Below are 17,611 nucleotides of genomic sequence, written 5' to 3'. Positions count from 1 at the left end.
GGCAGAAGTTAGAATCACAGGTTAATGTTTTAGGAGGAACTTTGATGACTGACTCTGTAAATACAATGGCCCTCTGTAGAAACTATCAAATTTAAGGAAAGACACTAGAAACAGCTCTCGTATTCAGCTTAATATAAAAACACTATACTTTTTACAATTAAAGACAATTTTTGTTCTTGAGCCAGAATTTGGGCCAATCAATAGCTTTCATCACCGGATTACTATTTTAAAAAGGAAAATAAATATTTAAGCACATCCACAGTGATGCAGAAGCAAGGTCTCCTCCTTGAGGTATCCGACTGACCTACTGGAAATGCTACTTTACATTCCAGGAAGTCAGTGTCCAAAAGGCCAGGCGTTAAGAACAGAGCTAGTGCCTCTGGCTGTGGAGCCACCTTACTAACCGTAGATAAACCATGTTTCAGATAAGAAGGCAAGTGACAAACATTTAGGAACCAGGCTTCTAACCGTATCCTAGTGACCGTCATGCGCTCCTTCCCAGCTGGAGAACTACATCCAGGACAACATGAAGAAGGAGATGGTGGAAATCCAACAGCATGTGGTGCAGAATCAGACAGCCGTGATGATGGAGATCGGAACCAGCTTGCTGAATCAGACGGCGGCACAGACTCGGAAACTGACTGACGTGGAAGCCCAAGTAAGTGGCAGAAGAAACCCCTGGGTACAGCAGCTAACACACCACGCACCTGTGGCTGGCTGTACAGTCAGGTGATAGAAAGCTACAGACACCAGCTGTAGAGGAAGGGGTTGGCTTCAGGACCGCAGGGTTAAAGGATAGTTAGGACTTTGAGAAGCCAACAGGTTTTCATTTTCACAACTGTGGATAAGCTTAATTTAGTCTATCAGGGGCCTTCTAGTTGTGTGTATGTTATCCACAAGTTAATACTCCAAAAAAATTTTCCTTTACTTCACTGGCCTCTTGTAGACTCTAGATATTATTCTTCATGTCCAAGTTCTGCATTGTATATTTGAGAACTAGAAACTATGAGGCAGAGATCTGCAAACTTTGTTCTTAAATCTAACCCAAGATTCATGTTTGTGGAATGGATTCATAGAGGAAGTACTGACAGAATAGGGTGGCAGCCTGTAATGGCATAGACAGGGCATGATTTAGAGCTCAGAACCCCAAGGGAGAGTGAGTCTGGTCACGTGCTCAATTTTCTGTAAGTCAGCTTCCTGAGCCCTGATCATACTTCTTGGAAACTTCAGAAGTTAGTATTGTCATGCTCTGAGCTATATCAATCCTTTAAAAACAAGAGGGTCCACACTGTAAACCATCCCAATATTCAGTACCTCATCTGCTGCTTTAGCTAAGAGGACCAACTGCTAGACTTCAGCATAAGACAACAGGTCTCATATAAGTGAAACCACAAGCTTCTAAAGCCCAAAACAATGTCAGCATGGTGACAATGATCTTTCAGAGCCTCTCAAAAACCTGTTTTTATAGAGAAAACAGTAGATCAAAAAGTTTTATGGAAAACAGAGTAAGGAAAGTTATTTGGTTATCGTCTTTCAACAACATCAGGCGTTTAGGAACAATATGAAGAAACATGCTTTCCACAGTTCACAAGGCACCGAGATTTATCCTGCTTGTTAGAAAATGTTAACATGAAGAGATATAATAGGTCACAAAGAAAACAATGTGTCCATGTATCAAGCCAATTGATAAAATAAAACAGTAATGGTAAGTGACATTCCACAGCTTTGACAGTAACCCTGGGCTATCATGCTGTTCCAACACATCCAGCAAGAACAATGCAGCATTTCTTTTTTTTTTTTTTTTTTTTTTTTGTTGTTGTTGTTTGTTTGTTTTTTTCTGATACAAGCAATAAAATATTAGGACACAGAACAACTATGTAAACCTTTGTAACATCCTGTGTAAGATCACAGGATTTAAAAAGTGCTTCTATGAAGTTAGACATCCTATGACTGAGGCTAACAGGAAAACAGGCCAGGGATGGAGAGAAAACAGCTGCAGGGTCCAAATAAACACGTCAACACAGGTGAGCCCCAGGAAGGACGTGGAGAGGCTGACTTAGGCTCAAAATCCAGTTGAAGCAACTGTCACTCACTTACGAATGATACGGAGTAGGTTCAAACTAAAACATGAATATTTCTGGTTATATGCAAAAGAATTCTAGACTGTTAGAATGCCATTATTCAACACCATACAGCCGGAAGTCTGAGCCCTTACGGTCACTACCTGGCCGGCACAACTCAGTACCAGCTAACACAGAACCTTAAGATGTATCCCCTTCAGAGAAGCGACGTGAAGGCCAGTGAGAAGGCTCAGAGGGTAAAAGCGCTTGCCACACAAACATGATGACCTGAGCTTGATCCCCTGAACCCATGTAAAAAAGGCTGGCTCTGGTGGTGCCTAGCCATAAAGACAGTGCTCCTAAAGTAAGGTGGGAGGCAGACACAGAACTGTCCAGATGATTGGGGAGCCCGACTAGCCCAGAACAAATAGCACTACAGAAGAAAGAGAAACCCCGCTCAATAAGGCAGAAAGAGAGAACCAGTTCTAACAGTGTCCCCTGACCACCACACATGCACCATGGCATGTGCACGCTTCCACATGTACACCATTCTCTCTCCCCTCATACATACACATATTAATCCTCTATCAGGCAGGTTTCTATTGGCATCTTTCTCTACCTCTTTCCAAGTCTGTCCTCATCCTACAACTCTCATGGATTCTTGGGACATCAGACTGTCCCGTTTTTAAAAGAATAAACTGCTATCGAGTGTCTGTACAGAGAAAACAGAGGCCAGAGCCGTACTGATGGCTTTGCTCTTCCAGCCTTTGCTCATTTCCAGGAGCGCTCTGCTATGACCTCAGCCAGGCTTGACAAGGACCAGACATGCCCGGCACCTGCATGGTGAGACAGGCCAGGGCTGTGCTGATGACAAGGACCCCCACAAACAATGACTCTTTTTCAAGGTCCCTGGTTGCTGGGCAACCAGTCAGACTTCCATTAACAGGTGATATCACATCCTGAGTGACAACACACAAGGATGTGAGTAGCTGGTTCTTCCTGCTGGGAGGCAGCCAGGCACTGAAGAGACACACAATGGGCAGCGCTGGCTTCCACTGGATATTGACATTTCATTATTCCCTAATTGGCCAGAAGGGCTTTAAAGTAGGGACAAGAAAAATAGAACAGAAGAAAGAAAAAGCATAACAAGTGGTTATAAGCTGGGAGACAGCAGGCTAGCCGGCAGCTTTTACTTCACACAAGGACGCATGTGACTTTATTGCTTTGTCCACTGACAGATATTTCTGAGCAAAAGGAAATTATTTTACAAACTTAAAAAATTGTTAGATTTATTTGGTTCGCACATGTGCATGGTGTGTGTGTGTGTGTGCACACATGTGGCCGCATATATGTCAATACATGCACGCATATATGTCAATACATGCACACATATATGTCAATACATGCACACATATATGTCAATACATGCACACATATATGTCAATACATGCACACATATATGTCAATACATGCACACATATATGTCAATACATGCACACATATATGTCAATACATGCACACATATATGTCAATACATGCACACATATAGGTCAAAGGACAATTTGCAGGAGTTGGCTCTATCCTGGGGAGAGAACTTAGGTCACCAGGCTTGGGGCTTGGTGGCAAGTGCCTTTATTTGCAGAGCCATCTTGCCAGGATGAGACAATTTTTAAAATTTGTCTATAATTTTTGATTCATAAGATGTTTATTTAATATCCCCATTTGTTACATTACATAAAACGAAAAAAGATTACAGGAGAAACATAATGTATGTCTTGATAGTATGTTTTCCTGACCTTATTTACCTCAAAAGGATTTTGTCACTTATTATTTACTACAAAGAGATTTAAAAGATAATATAGTTGGGCGTGTTCTATGACTCAAAAAATTTTTATGGGCATAAAATTTTTGCCAAGCCCCGACTGGGGAGGAGCTCTCCAGGCCCCCTCCCTTACTGAGGAGCTACTGGCAGCTGATAGCTGCTGGGGAGTAGAATCATTTTCTTTCTTTAAACTGTGCGGCACTGGAAGGTCTTCATGCTGCAGTGCATGGTTCCACACCCATACTTCTATGAGTGACACTACTTGGACTTGGCTGGATATCAGAAGAAAAGAGTGTTGGGAGAGGCTGTGTTTGGGGGGAAAGTGGGAGGGTGGGAATGAGGGAGAATTATGATCATTTTTATGGTATAAGACAAGAAAAATCACATGTTGAAACAAGGCAGTTGGGCTACTGAGTAATATGCTTTCTAATCACTTTAATGAGAATCAAGAGTGAGGGCATATATCACACTCATCCAGATTACATCACACCAGTCAAGATTACATCACACCAGTCAAGATTACATCACACCAGTCAAGATTACATCACACCAGTCAAGATTACATCACACCAGTCAAGATTACATCACACCAGTCAAGATTACATCACACCAATTAGGATGACAGGCAGTAATCCTCTTTGTTATATGCAGGTACTAAACCAGACGACAAGACTCGAGCTGCAGCTTCTCCAACACTCTATTTCTACCAACAAATTGGAAAAGCAGATTTTGGACCAGACCAGTGAAATAAACAAACTACAAGATAAGAACAGGTAATAAGGCTGTGACCTTTCTAGACACACAGCTTACCTCATGTGACTAGACTCTAAGCATGGCTTCCCCAGAATGATGGATTTGCCTGGAGCACATATGGGTCAGAAGCCCTGAGAACAAGAGGCAAGGAGAATTTGGAGAGAATTTCTGAAAAGAACCCAAATTTCTGATTAGTCCTGAGTTTTGTTTCTTATTCTGGGCCTTTAAAGAATCTGGTAGGAATCTTCCAAATCGTCTCAGCATCATGAAGTTAATGTACACCAAATACTAGCTTGGTTGTGAAGCAACACTGTCTGCAATTATATTTCTTAGCCTTTGAAGGGGGTTCTCACTATGTAGTTCCAGCTTGCCTGAAAGTTACCATACAGACCAGGTTAGCCTTGGACTCACAGAGATATACCTGCTTCTGTATTTCTAGGGCTGGGATTAAAGGCACACACCACCATGCCTGGTAGGGATCTTGCTTCTTGCAAGATGGACCACACTAGGAAAGCTGGAACAGCCTCTGTTGTGTAATACTTCCTTTTTATGACTTATGATGAGGACTGGAGAGATGGCTCAGCAGGTAAAAGTGCTTGTCAGACAAGCCTGCCAACCTGAGTTCAATTCCCAGAACATACATAAACGTGGAAGGAGAGAACCAACTCCACCAAACTGCCCGCTGACCTTCCCGTGCAGCAGTGGAATGTATCCATTCCAGACCCCCTCTCCACACCCTCCCTCACTCGCATGCAGGCATGCACCAGTAAATACCTTTAAGAGCTTATGATAAACCAAAAGAAAAAGTTAAGGTGAAACATAATTGTGTTATTTAAATTAAATATTTGAAAACCTTCAAGATAATCTATACAAGTGCAAACATTCTTTTCACATGTTTATTCTACTGGGGGACACTGGAGAATGGTTTAACAATGTACGAGGTGCTTCTTTCCTTGTTTTCAATTGAGACTGCGTCTGACATGGAGAATGGCCTAAACAGCACATCTCTTTCTTTATCCACAAAAGGGGATGCACGTGGGCTCACATCGCCCTCAGAGTTAATCAAGAACTAAGCTGCAGTTATTCTTTGTGTTCTCTGGGTAGCTAGGTTTACCTTCCCTTTTATTTAGGGGATGGAAAAGCAAATAGATTGTTTTTTCTTATCTGAACAGCTTCCTTTCCTATTTTAAATTTCCCTTCTGCACGGTAAGAGATGAGAACTCAAGATGGCAACTGAGATGTAAACAATCTTATCTCCCCTTGGCAGGACTCCTGTGGAAGTTGGTGGTAACTCTTACTTGCTGCAAGCACACCGCCTCTCAGAAACAAGCCACTGATCAGTTTGTTGAACACATTTCTTCCCAAGGCTTTAAAATCATGTCAATATACCCACCATACCACCCAATGTCTTCTCTGTAAACTCTCCCACCATTCAGGATGGGAGCATAGGGGCTTGGATCTGTAATCCACTTTGGATACCAAAGTTCATGGATACTCAAGTCCCTTATATAGGATGGGACAGCATGGCCCCATAGCCTACATAATCTTTCTCTATAGTTTAAGCTGTTCCTATGTTGCTTACCCATAGTACACAAGATGATGTAACAACTGCGCTCAAAAAGTTGTATTATCTAGGGAGTAATACAAAAGGAGGGTACAAGTTGAGCATGGAAGCATTCCTCAAGTAATTTAAGTCTAGTGTGACTGTACCCACAGATGCAAAGCTCATGGCTATTGAGGGTTAACTGTATTCACTGTTGGTGTTTGCCTTTTTTTCCCAGAAAAGTCCAACTCTTATTCCTTATTTTATACCCATGGTTGAAATTGAATTTTCTATACAAAGAGAATAGCTTTAAAATACACAGAAACCTCTGCTACATTTTAAAATTCATCACAAGATTTGCTCCGATTTCTTTGTAAATCAAGGTTTTTTGCTATAGAGACTAGTGTCAATAGTGTCAATAGTGCAATCAATGCAGCTTGCTGTGGTTCCTAGTAATCCTTGCTGAAGTAACTTCTTGCCTTCTACCCCTTACTTAAGCCCTTCACATTTCCCCCAGTTTAATTGACCTGGATCAATAAATAATTTGTCTATCCAATAATTAAAATCATTTTGAGTTTATGATTAAATCACAGAGTTTCTCCATAAAAGCACCTTGCCACGATATATCTAACAACATGAAAATTCTATTACTCGGATCAATAGTGCTTCACAACTTCAACTCTTAAAAAAATGTACCCAAGGTGCTCCTTGTTGGAGCTGCCTTCCTGGGGACAAGTACACAAAGCTTGATTTACCATAAAACCTGTCAGTAACAAGGCCCCCACGGAAGGAACAAGAATCTTACAAGCTGCAGAAATTGTTTTCTCTTTTGTTACAGATATGGGCTGGAATAAGGTTTCCTTGTCAAAAACGTCATAAAAGTTCCTTGATGACGTTAGATCTCTTGATGGGTGTTTCCTGCCTTCAATTCTGACCAGTCTACAATTTTAAAAATATGACTGGGGAAAAATATGATGTGTTTCACATTCCACAAATGATTTTTCAACAATCTTCAAAATTTCTTCAAAGTGAAATTGCGTTCTTTATAGACTGAATCAAAACCAGAAGTATTTATCATGATCAACATTTCCCCCCAAATAAGTGCCATTAGATTCACCAGTTGAAGATACGTTTACGGTGCATGCTGCATTTCATGTCAATCTTTCCTTTTAGAAATAATTAACTAACGCTGGGCTTGGCATCAGTGCCAGGAAGCACAAAGCAGCTACTAGTTCTGTGTGTGTACTGGGAGGAAAGGTTTACAGTCAGGTTCTCCACTCTTCCGTTCATCCCACTAACATGAGCCACTGCCGCAGACCTTTACTGCAGGAGTCTGTTCCTGGAAGTAGTTCACAGTCTTAAACGTCTTGAGTACACACTGTCAGAGACAGGTTGGTTAAATTGCCCCGAGACAAAAATGGATCCAAATGAACCAAGGCAAACCAAACCCCCCAAACCACAAGCAAACACAAAAACCAAGGAGTTTAGAGAAAGAAAAATGTGGCACCAGCTACCTGGCTGTGTCTGTAGGCATGTGATTTATTGTGTCTAAATTTCATTTTTGTTCTTTTATTCCTTGAGCATGAGACAATAATGTTGATACTGGTAATAAATAATACTTAACTGTCGACTACCAGTCTGTTTATACTTTTACATGCACTTATTCTCTGGACCAGCCTCTTGCAGTGGGTAATATTAAGCCAGTTTACAAATGAGGGAGCCAATACACAACTGAGTAAGTCACTTAACACCATACAGCCAGAGAGCCAGGGTCGAAACCTGTGGATAATATGCACCTCCATCATGGGAGAGTATCTGTCACATGGTATTGAGAGCCCTTATTATGATTCATATTAAAATGTAAATATTTTAGGGGAAAGGTAACACACAACCCAAAGGTCCAATTCACACTCCCTGCTCATACTCAAGCAGTCTGAAAGCGGGGCTTGAAATAATGCCACCTCCCTGTAAGCTGTGGCAGGGAGTGCTTTGACACTCACAGTCTAAGGCCTAGGCCCAGTGTACTCTTGAGCAGATACCCCTGCGTACTTGGTCAGGTCTACTCACATGCACAAGTACACCGAAATAGCTCACCTTGGCAACTTGAAAGGTTTCATTGGGCTGTAAAAAAATCTTGCTACATAAAAAAAGTGTGTTTGTTTTTGTTGCTGTTTGTTTTAAAGATTTCTTTATGTTTCTGTGTAGAAGCTTTTGCCTGTACATAGGTATAAGCATCATGTGTGTGCCTGGTTCCTGGAGAGGTTGCAAGAGGGTATCGGATCCTCTAGAATTGAGATTATGGAAGCTAGCTATGCTCGACATTATATATCAGAAAGTGGAGTTATGGGTAGTTGTGAGTCACCATAGGGCTGCTGGAAACTGAAGCCAGGCCTTCTACAAGAGCAGTGTCTAACCACTGAACCACCTCTCCAGCCCCCAACTCTTCCCACTTTATATTGTAGTTTAACCAAATACCTCAGCAGCACAGAAGTCCAGGGAACAGAAAGAGGTTTATTGGCTTTGGAAGGGACGAGATTTTATCAAGTCCTTGGTTGACATGGCCTTGTGGAACTCTCTTCACTTACAAACCCTTTCCCTGTAAGCTTCCTGGAAAAGAAAGTGCTGGACATGGAGGACAAGCACAGTGTGCAGCTGCAGTCGATGAGGGAGCAGAAGGACCAGCTTCAGGTGCTGGTGTCCAAGCAGAGCTCCGTCATTGATGAGCTGGAGAAGAAACTGGTGACGGCCACAGTCAACAACTCGGTCCTTCAGAAGCAGCAGCATGATCTAATGGAGACTGTCAACAGTTTGCTGACCATGATGTCATCGCCCAACTGTGAGTAGTGCTGCTCATTCCAATGACCTAAGGTCAGTGAACCCTCAACGCTCCAACATGGCCTGTCTTAGGTGCTTCATCCAGAAGTACAGAGTCTTAGCAGAGGCCCAAGCACAAAGGGGGACAAAGAGAATGGGGGAGGCCACATATTATACTAATTACTTATCATGAAGCAAAGACCCCAGCTTGGGTGCATGGTCATGGGCACATGTATACACGTGTGTCTAGAGGCTGGAAGACAATCTCTCGTGTCTGTCTTCAGGTGCCATTCATTTTGGCTTTAGAGACAGAGTCTCCCACTGTGACCTAGAACTCAGTGAGGAGCCACAGGGCTCTACTTACCTCCACATCCTCAGCACTGAGGGCACAGGGTTGCGCTGCTGCCTGGCTTTGTTTTTTCCATGTTAGTTCTAGAGTCAAACTGCAGAGTAAGCCTTGTACCGACAGCGATGGCTCCAACCACCAAGGACAGCTGTGATTCAAGGCTGCAGAATTCTCATCTTGAGTCAGTTCCCTCATCAGTCAGATGGAGGAGGCTGGCAAGTTAGTAAGCCACAGTGATTCTTTCTTCCTTTGGCTTTCAAATGGGCACACTGCCCTGGGCCCACAGGAAGGCTAGACACATAAGTGAGAGGCCCCCACTCCCCATGTCTGGGCCATGGTTGTCACCGAGGAGGCTCCAGTTTCCATTGCTGACCACACCCTGAAAGACGCTTAGCCTTCCTCACTACAAGTTTTACTTGTTAGCTTCTTTTAGTTCCTGGGGAGGGAGTGAGGGAGGGAAGAAGAGACTCTTCAGTCATTAATTAAAGATGTAATACTATCTTTTTAGTGTTTATCTGTAGGATTTTTTCCTAACTGACTTTGACCTCATTCTTACTGTGGCTTATTTCATGATGTCCCTTTATTTGGTGCTTGTGAGGTGAGGGTTGGGTGGCCGTGGGAAGAACAGGAAGTTGAAACAGTAACGGCAGAATTAAAATCTGAAGGGAATTTATAGGCATATAAGGTCTAGGCTGAGTTTAAACATACAGATGAACAGGCACTGTGGCCCCACAACGATGCAGACTCTCATGTCACACTTACTAAACACCCAGAGGACACTAAGTATGTCCGTGTGGATGTGATGTCCGTGAAGGTGCATGTGTGGCTGGGCATGCAGGCAGAGGCTAGGAGAAGGTGCTGAGTGCCCTGTTTCAGTATTCTCTGCCTTCTCTTGAGGCTCTCACTGAACCAGAGCTTGGCTGACAGCTAACAAGCTATACTAATCCTGTCTCCCAGCCCCAAGCACTGGGGTTACTGGTAGGTGTGCTGCCACCTTGGAGATTTTTACATGGGTGCTAGGATCCAGACTCTAGACCTCAGGCTTACCCAGCAAGTACTCTGAACTAACACCAAGCCCTCTTTTCAGCCCTTCATTTAATATCCTAAAAAAGATTATACACTTAAGCCTCGGACATACAAAGAATGGTCCGTGTGTCCATTCCAACTTCAGTGGGAAAACGGCCAAAGGACCTGGGGTGATGGTGAAGGGAATTGGGTGTTTCCCTTTGTTCTTTTACAATGTTTGCCCAAGTCTAGTCAAGAAGGAAAAATTTTTTAAAGGAGTGGTTTATTACAGCTCATTATGAAGTACCCATGTTACACACGGTTGCTTTTAAAAGGGAGTAAAAAGCTGGCAAGATGGTTCAGTGGATAAAGGTGCTGGCCACCAGAAACCTATGATTAAATTCCCAGGACCAACATAGTGTAGGGAGAACTGACTCTTGCAAATTGTCCCAACTGCCACACCCACACCATGGCATGTGCGCGAGCATGCACGAACACACACACACACACACACACACACACACACACACACACACACACACACACACACACAGAGTTAGCAAGAGCTATCTGTACTAATTTTCTAAACTGGCAGTAAACATGGGCAAGAGTAAACAAGACAACTGAGTCTGCCTTGCTTACATGAGAACAAATGTCTACATCTCGAATAACAGGCAGAGGTCTCCCCACTCCCAAACCCCATGTCAATGCCTGCTGTTTTTTAAACACAGCTAAGAGCTCTGTTGCTGTCCCTAAAGAAGAGCAAACCACCTTCCGAGACTGTGCAGAAATCTTCAAGTCAGGACTCACCACCAGTGGCATCTACACGCTGACCTTCCCCAACTCCACAGAGGAGATCAAGGTAAGACAGGATGTCCCACGGCAGCTGTGGGGGATCCCCTGCATCACTGCATGGGCCAAGGAGCCCCTGAGCCTCCATGCCTCGTGCTCTTCCCAGGATCACACTAAGGGCTCTGACATTGCTGGGTAGAGAACATGGATGCTGAGCAGATGGTCTTCAGCTCTATCTTCCCCCACAAGCATGTCTTATTGAAATGATGCCCACACTCAGGTGTTACCCCAAGCTGCCGACATTGCATTAATTTTAATGAATATATCTTCTCTAAACTGAGGCTGGATTAGAACACACCCAACACAACTCTTCAGACAGGTGTGCACTTAGCAGCCAAAGCTTAATAAAGTTAGCAGAGTGAAACCTTTTCTCAAGAAAATCACAAAGCAAAAATACTTACACTGCTGGGACAGACTTCTTTGGTCCTACGGCCATAATTTCTTTTGACTGCACGTGCGCTGAGCAGAGCACACAGCTCCAGGACCTTTAGCATCTGTCCTGCTTCACACCAGGATGCTGCCAGCTTCCCCATGGAGATAACTATTTCCATCTGGAGTTGCTCACAGGGTGCCCAGGAAGCTTAGGGCCCCAGAGCTCATAGAGGGACTCTATGGACCCCATGTAGTACAGTCTAGAAGACCTGAACACGCTGCCCAGGGGTGCAATTCTTTTTCCTCTCATATGGGGGCATTCAGTTAGGTGGCTGTTCCACCTGTACAAAGTAGACAAAAGCCCTGTCCTGTCCACCAGGGCATGCTAACACACAGTCACATTAGGCCCTCCATAGGCAGCCTGGTTTACTGATGTGCCCCAAAGAATTTCTGGCCTGGGAGACTGTATGTCAGCATTTCACTTCCTATGGCTTCTCTGAGAGGTCTGCTGAGGTAGCATGACATGGTATGGGAATCAGTGCGAAGGTTTATGCTATACTGGACTGTTCTATGTGCTGCGTTTGGACAGATATAGCTGCATCTGAAAGTAAAAGCCAACAGGACTCCACAACATGCATGGGAAGCTGAGTCACAGTAGAAATTTCCAGAGGCTCCTGGAAATGGCATCTTTTTGAACCCAGCATTATCTTCAGAATTTAATACGGCATCAAAGAAAAATACAAGCACTTAAGAGTTTAAAGATGTGAAATTTGAAACAGTAACATACACTTTGATTGTGAATTAAAAAATGAATATTGTGCTATTTAGAATAATACTTTCCAAAGAAATATAATTCATTCGTGCTGCTTTAAATCAACCTTGAAAATCAGTTAATGTCCCTGGTGGCCTAGAAGCAGAGCATCGGCAGGAGAGAAGCTGTACAGCTTGCTACAGACAAAAATCCAGCAACCCCAGACTGAGGGTCTCCACTCTCTGCTATGCAGCTTGCCAAAACAGTTCTTTGCATTATGGCGTCTGTCACTAGATGCCTGCATGTTCTTGGCCTGGTAATAATGGGGACAGGAGCAGCCAGGAGTGACAGAGGCTATGAGCGCACTGTAAACACTGTGGATCTGGGACCATGCTGCTACACAATTACACTGCTCTGGGAATGCTTTTCTGGATGAGTTCCTTTTCCTGCCAAACATCATACTAACCTCACAGTTTGACAAAGATGTGAAGATCCAGTGGTCTGGACTGTGTGTCTAGGCCACAGTCAGAGACAGATTTATATTCCCTTTAGATATTCCCAGTAAAAAGAAATCCATTTACACAGCCAGGAAAAGTAAGTTTTTCAAAACCTCAATTTCTTGTCTAAAATACCTGGTCTACATGTGGTGAGGTAGCTTAGTGGGTGAAAGTGATTGCCATGCAAGCCCGGTGACAAGCCTGGGTCACAAGGTGGAATCAACTCAAAAGTTGTCCTGACTTCCACTTGCGAGTTTTCCCTTCACACCCATGCACGCTTGTACCTGACTCACCCCCAGGCACTAAAAAAATACAGATTTAAAAACTGAAATAACTGGGCTATATTGTATTGTTACTTCTAAACTTCCTTCCAGACTTGAGGTTCTATAAATGACAGTGTGATCTTGTGTTACAGCCCTGTCACTCCACCTTTCAAGGTGTGATAGTACCGGAGATGGCCTTGGAATACAAGATACATGAAGCCTACATAAGAAGTCACAGCAGACATGGCAGTCCAATTCTAAGGAATTAGATCAAAGGCAGCTTTACACTGGATTGATTTAACTAAGTCAGTAAACTTGGCCTTTACATTAGGTTTCCGAGTATGTAGGCTACACACTGCGTAGGGCGTCCGTGAGAAGCATGACACGCGATTTGCTAGTTAGAAGCACAATTGTTTCCTTCCCCAGATTTCTCAGCACAAGACTCCCAGTGCCATGGGCGTCTGTTATTTATTCATTTCTCCAAGGCCTGAAGCTGGAGCACAGCACTTAACTCAAGCATCACTTACTGAACAGCTTAAGGCCTTGGGTCCTTGTGCCAAGCACAGGCACAGGCGCACAAATCAAAAGCAGTCAGTGCCCCCAGGTTTGCTGTAACGGAAGTGGTCGTGTCCTGGCCTGGGCGCTGCTGCCTTTCAGATCTTGTTCTGATCCTTGTAAATATTTTTACTGAGCATCTCCTGACCATGTGGATACTCTACAAGAATATTACCTATTTTTGCAAATTTCACAACCCAGTGAACCATAATTCTCTGTTTCTCACAAATGCTTTGTTCTTCACTTCTTAACAATCTGGACAAAGTATGAGAATGTTATAGTAACTTTTGTCTTGGTTCCTAATGGATTCAAAGAGAACAGAAACATGGTTCATGTAATTTATCTATTAGTAGCGTGACCCTCAATGCTGTGATTCTTGCTTCTGACTCCCACAAGGGACAATGATCCTCCCAGCAGGAAAGAGCCTGCTTTAAGTATCATCAAGCAGCCAACTCCATTGTGCAGATTTTAACACCAAGGAATCAGATAGTATTAGAACAAGGGTAGGTTCACTACAAACATTTCTTCCCATTTATCAACAAGCCACTCAAGACTCTGGGGAGTTAATGTCTGCACAGCCACTGGGTCCTTACCCTAGTGCCCCATGTAGGATTTAAGAAGACACTGTGATAGAATGGTACAGTGCTGGTCAGCTGGTTGATCACAGGCAAATAAGATGAACTGACTTTAGTTTGGATCAGTCCTATCAAAAGGTTCAAATTTCTCTGCTTTGGGTAGCATGTCATGGAAAAGATATGACACAGGAATTAAGGAGACCATATTCAAATCCCACTCACTTACTGGCCCTGTGACTGATTAAACGAATCTGTGTCAAATCAATTGTTCCTAGACTTCAGAATGGTGTGAGACGGCAAGTAACTCATGTGAGCTATCTGACAGGTCACACACATGAGAGTCAAACGGTGGTTAACTACACAAACCAGCCCCAATACACTGTGACAACCAGGGGATTCCTTCAGTAAATCTGTCCTAAGATAACCAGGAGAGTTCCTTCAGCAAGTCTGTCATGTGTTTTTGAATAGTTATACCAAGAACATAGTGATTATGTTTCATGCCACTGTGTCTTTCTAAACTCTAGTCACTGGGGAAGGCAACAGGAGCCTGGGACCTTTGTGGAGAGGTAGAATAGTGGTGGAGAGAGGCCTCAGTAAAGCCGGCTACTAATAGTCTCAAGGTCCATGAGCGACAGAGGCCAACAACATGGTGGACGACATGGATTCCTTTGGGTTTGGTTCCTTAGAGGCAATATGAAGAAACAGGGTGAGGCTTGTGTGGCTCTTTTGATTCTCATCCCTAGGATCCTAAATCACAAACACAGTGCAGCTGTATTTAAGTTAACCCTGCAAAAATGTTCGTCCTTGGTCTCCAAAGACCATAGCACTGAACAAAGGAAGAATATTCATAACTGGTTGTGAAGCCTAATATTTCTACCATGTGTACTTTAGGAAAATTATCTTATTTTCTGGAATTTTTTTTTCCCCTTTTGGTTCTACTGTAATCTCATAATTGAAAAGTATTTATATAATTTTATTTTCAGGGGTTTTTAATTTTTACCATAAAACTCCAGCTGAGTTGAAATTTATGCAAGCCCAAAGAATTTTGTGTTCTAGGCAAAATTTTTAAAGACCACTGAGGCAGTTTAAAAGCAGAAATAAAATACTGGGGAAAAATGCTACAGGCAACAAGGGAAGTGTATAGAAGCCTGAACTCAAACCCTTGTGTCAGAGCTGCCCAGCCAAGCTTGGTCACATGATGCTGGTGCTTCAGACAACCCCTCCGTGCCCTCCCCTCCCCCCCAGGCCCTCACAGGCAGGAGAAACTGGCTTTCTCTGCACACAAAGGAAGCCCAACAGCAGGAGAACATGGCAGGAGTCTGGTATCTTGTATTGAAGAAGGTGTAACTTGACAAGAGTGGATGTAGCCAGCAGTGAGGGTTGTCAATGCTATGAAGATAACACTGTGGTTTTCTAAAGAGGTGGGATTTGAGGAGACTCTGCCACAGTGTCCCAGTTGCAGGGAATTACTCTCCAAAACAATTATGGTGTGGGACTCTAAGGCCAGAGCATACCATGCACAGGAAGTCCCGTTTTCACCAGTGTGTCATGTGATTTGACGGCTTGACAGTCATCACTATTTTAAATCACTCTAAAGATCTGACAGCATGGATTCACTCCACTGGTTGTCACAAAGCCTCCTGGGAACACACCACTGTTGTACAGGCCTGGATCACCAACGTTCAGCCTGCAGTAACTGTGTGTTTTTTCCTGCAGGCCTACTGTGACATGGACATGGGTGGAGGAGGGTGGACAGTCATCCAACATCGGGAAGATGGCAGTGTTGACTTCCAGAGAACATGGAAAGAATACAAAGAGGTAAGGAAGTGCACTAAGAAAGTACTTTCCTTTGGGAAAATGAATTTTCCAAGTTCTCAGAACTTTAATTCTTTTTGGAACTTTTAATTAACACAAATTCAGAATTGACTAGGGGCTTCTGAGAAAGTTATTTATGATACAATTCTTTGTGCCCAGCGTTTTCCTCTCTCTCTTCAAAGAACATCGGAGTCAAAGAAACTGAAAGGTAATAGAGAGCCGGCCAGGCAAGCAGCTGTGCTGTGAGGCTTCCATAGTTAAATGTCACTATGTAACCAGGTCTCATGGTGCTCAGGCTCCCCCACTCATCTCCTGCTGTGAGGCTTCCATAGTATAAATGTCACTACTGTAATCAGGTCTCATGGTGCTCAGGGCCTCCCACTCATCTCCGTTCACTACTGTAACCAGGTCTCGTGGTGCTCAGGGCTCCCCCCACTCATCTCCGTTCACTACTGTAGTCAGGTCTCATGGTGCTCAGGGCTCCCCCCACTTATCTCCGTTCACTACTGTAACCAGGTCTCGTGGTGCTCAGGGCCCCCCCACGCATCTCCGTCCATGGCTATCCCAGTGCCATTAGCTATTTGATAGTTACATCTCTTCTGAGAACAGCTCAGGTCATTAAAATTGACTCAAAAAATCCATTTCCTGAGCTGGAGAGACGACTCATGCACAAAATGCCTGGTGTGCAAGTGTGGGGACCTGAGTTTAAATCCCCAGAACCCGTATAGGGCTGAACACATCAGCTCTCATCTGCAATCCTATAACAAGGGGAGAGAAGAACAGGTGACTCCCCAAATCCGTGTGGACCAGATGGCCCTGGAATAATGCAGTGCTGAAAGGGAAACTTGCCTCAAATAAGGCAGAGAGTAGAGCTAAGGCCCAAGGTGCAGGTGATGTCCACAGGAGCACGGTGGCATGTATTTACGCCCCCTCTTCTCTTTCTCTCAAGATTAAATAAAATCTTTTCTGTTTGCAAAACCTTGCATTTGTACAGAACAGGGCTAGGGAGTGCCATCTGCTGACAGAATGCTAAGGCGATGAATTCCAAACACAAGAACAAACTGTGGACTAACTGTACCGATCTCCGTCACAGGGGTTCGGGAGCCCTCTGGGAGAGCATTGGCTGGGCAATGAGTTTGTCTCCCAGCTGACCAGTCGGCATCGCTATGTGCTGAAGATACAGTTGAAAGACTGGGAAGGCAACGAGGCACACTCGCTGTACGATCACTTCTACCTCTCTGGTGAAGAGTCTAACTACAGGTAAGCACGTTGTCACGGACAAAACCAAAGCACCTCTCTGGGTAATTATTCCAGACATTCATCCAATCAAGAGCCACAACTGGGTCACACGGAGCTGCTGTTTCTCAGGGGCATTGCTATCTCTCAGTTTGTCTAGCTTTAAAATTCTAGCTTTGGCTAGTGACATAACTCACTGGTGTATCACTCAGCTGCACAGTCAGGACCCTAAACACAGTCCCTAGGACTGAAAGATGAGCAGATAGATTTTGAGACAGACAGGCAGATCATTGATTTCTACCTGTGGCTAAACAATGTACAGAAAACCATGAGGGCAAGTTTGCATCTGCTG

General features: G+C 43.8%; 2 protein-coding genes across 4 annotated transcripts in view; one reads left to right on the top strand and one right to left on the bottom strand.

Moving 5' to 3' along the window:
- Positions 1-17,611, bottom strand: part of Mcph1 (microcephalin 1) — a 202,114-nt gene that overhangs the window by 85,124 nt on the left and 99,379 nt on the right. Inside the window, exon 13 of one of the 3 annotated variants that reach the window (XM_076913876.1) lies at positions 9,013-9,774. The exons of the other annotated variants lie outside the window; for them this stretch is intronic. Coding sequence (XP_076769991.1) covers positions 9,751-9,774 — 24 coding nt within the window. The 3' untranslated portion in view covers positions 9,013-9,750. Of the gene's footprint in view, positions 1-9,012; positions 9,775-17,611 lie in introns of those variants that run through there. 3 annotated transcript variants of the gene reach the window in all.
- Positions 1-17,611, top strand: part of Angpt2 (angiopoietin 2) — a 50,172-nt gene that overhangs the window by 26,230 nt on the left and 6,331 nt on the right. Inside the window, exons 2-7 of the mRNA XM_034520354.2 lie at positions 503-658; positions 4,534-4,655; positions 8,782-9,014; positions 11,075-11,205; positions 15,925-16,026; positions 17,117-17,283. Of these exons, the coding sequence (XP_034376245.1) occupies positions 503-658; positions 4,534-4,655; positions 8,782-9,014; positions 11,075-11,205; positions 15,925-16,026; positions 17,117-17,283 (911 nt within the window). The remainder of the gene's footprint in view (positions 1-502; positions 659-4,533; positions 4,656-8,781; positions 9,015-11,074; positions 11,206-15,924; positions 16,027-17,116; positions 17,284-17,611) is intronic.

Source organism: Arvicanthis niloticus, chromosome 16, assembly GCF_011762505.2.
Source record: "Arvicanthis niloticus isolate mArvNil1 chromosome 16, mArvNil1.pat.X, whole genome shotgun sequence".
In the NCBI taxonomy this organism is placed as follows: Eukaryota; Metazoa; Chordata; class Mammalia; order Rodentia; family Muridae; genus Arvicanthis; species Arvicanthis niloticus.
This window is presented reverse-complemented; position numbering and strand designations above follow the sequence as displayed.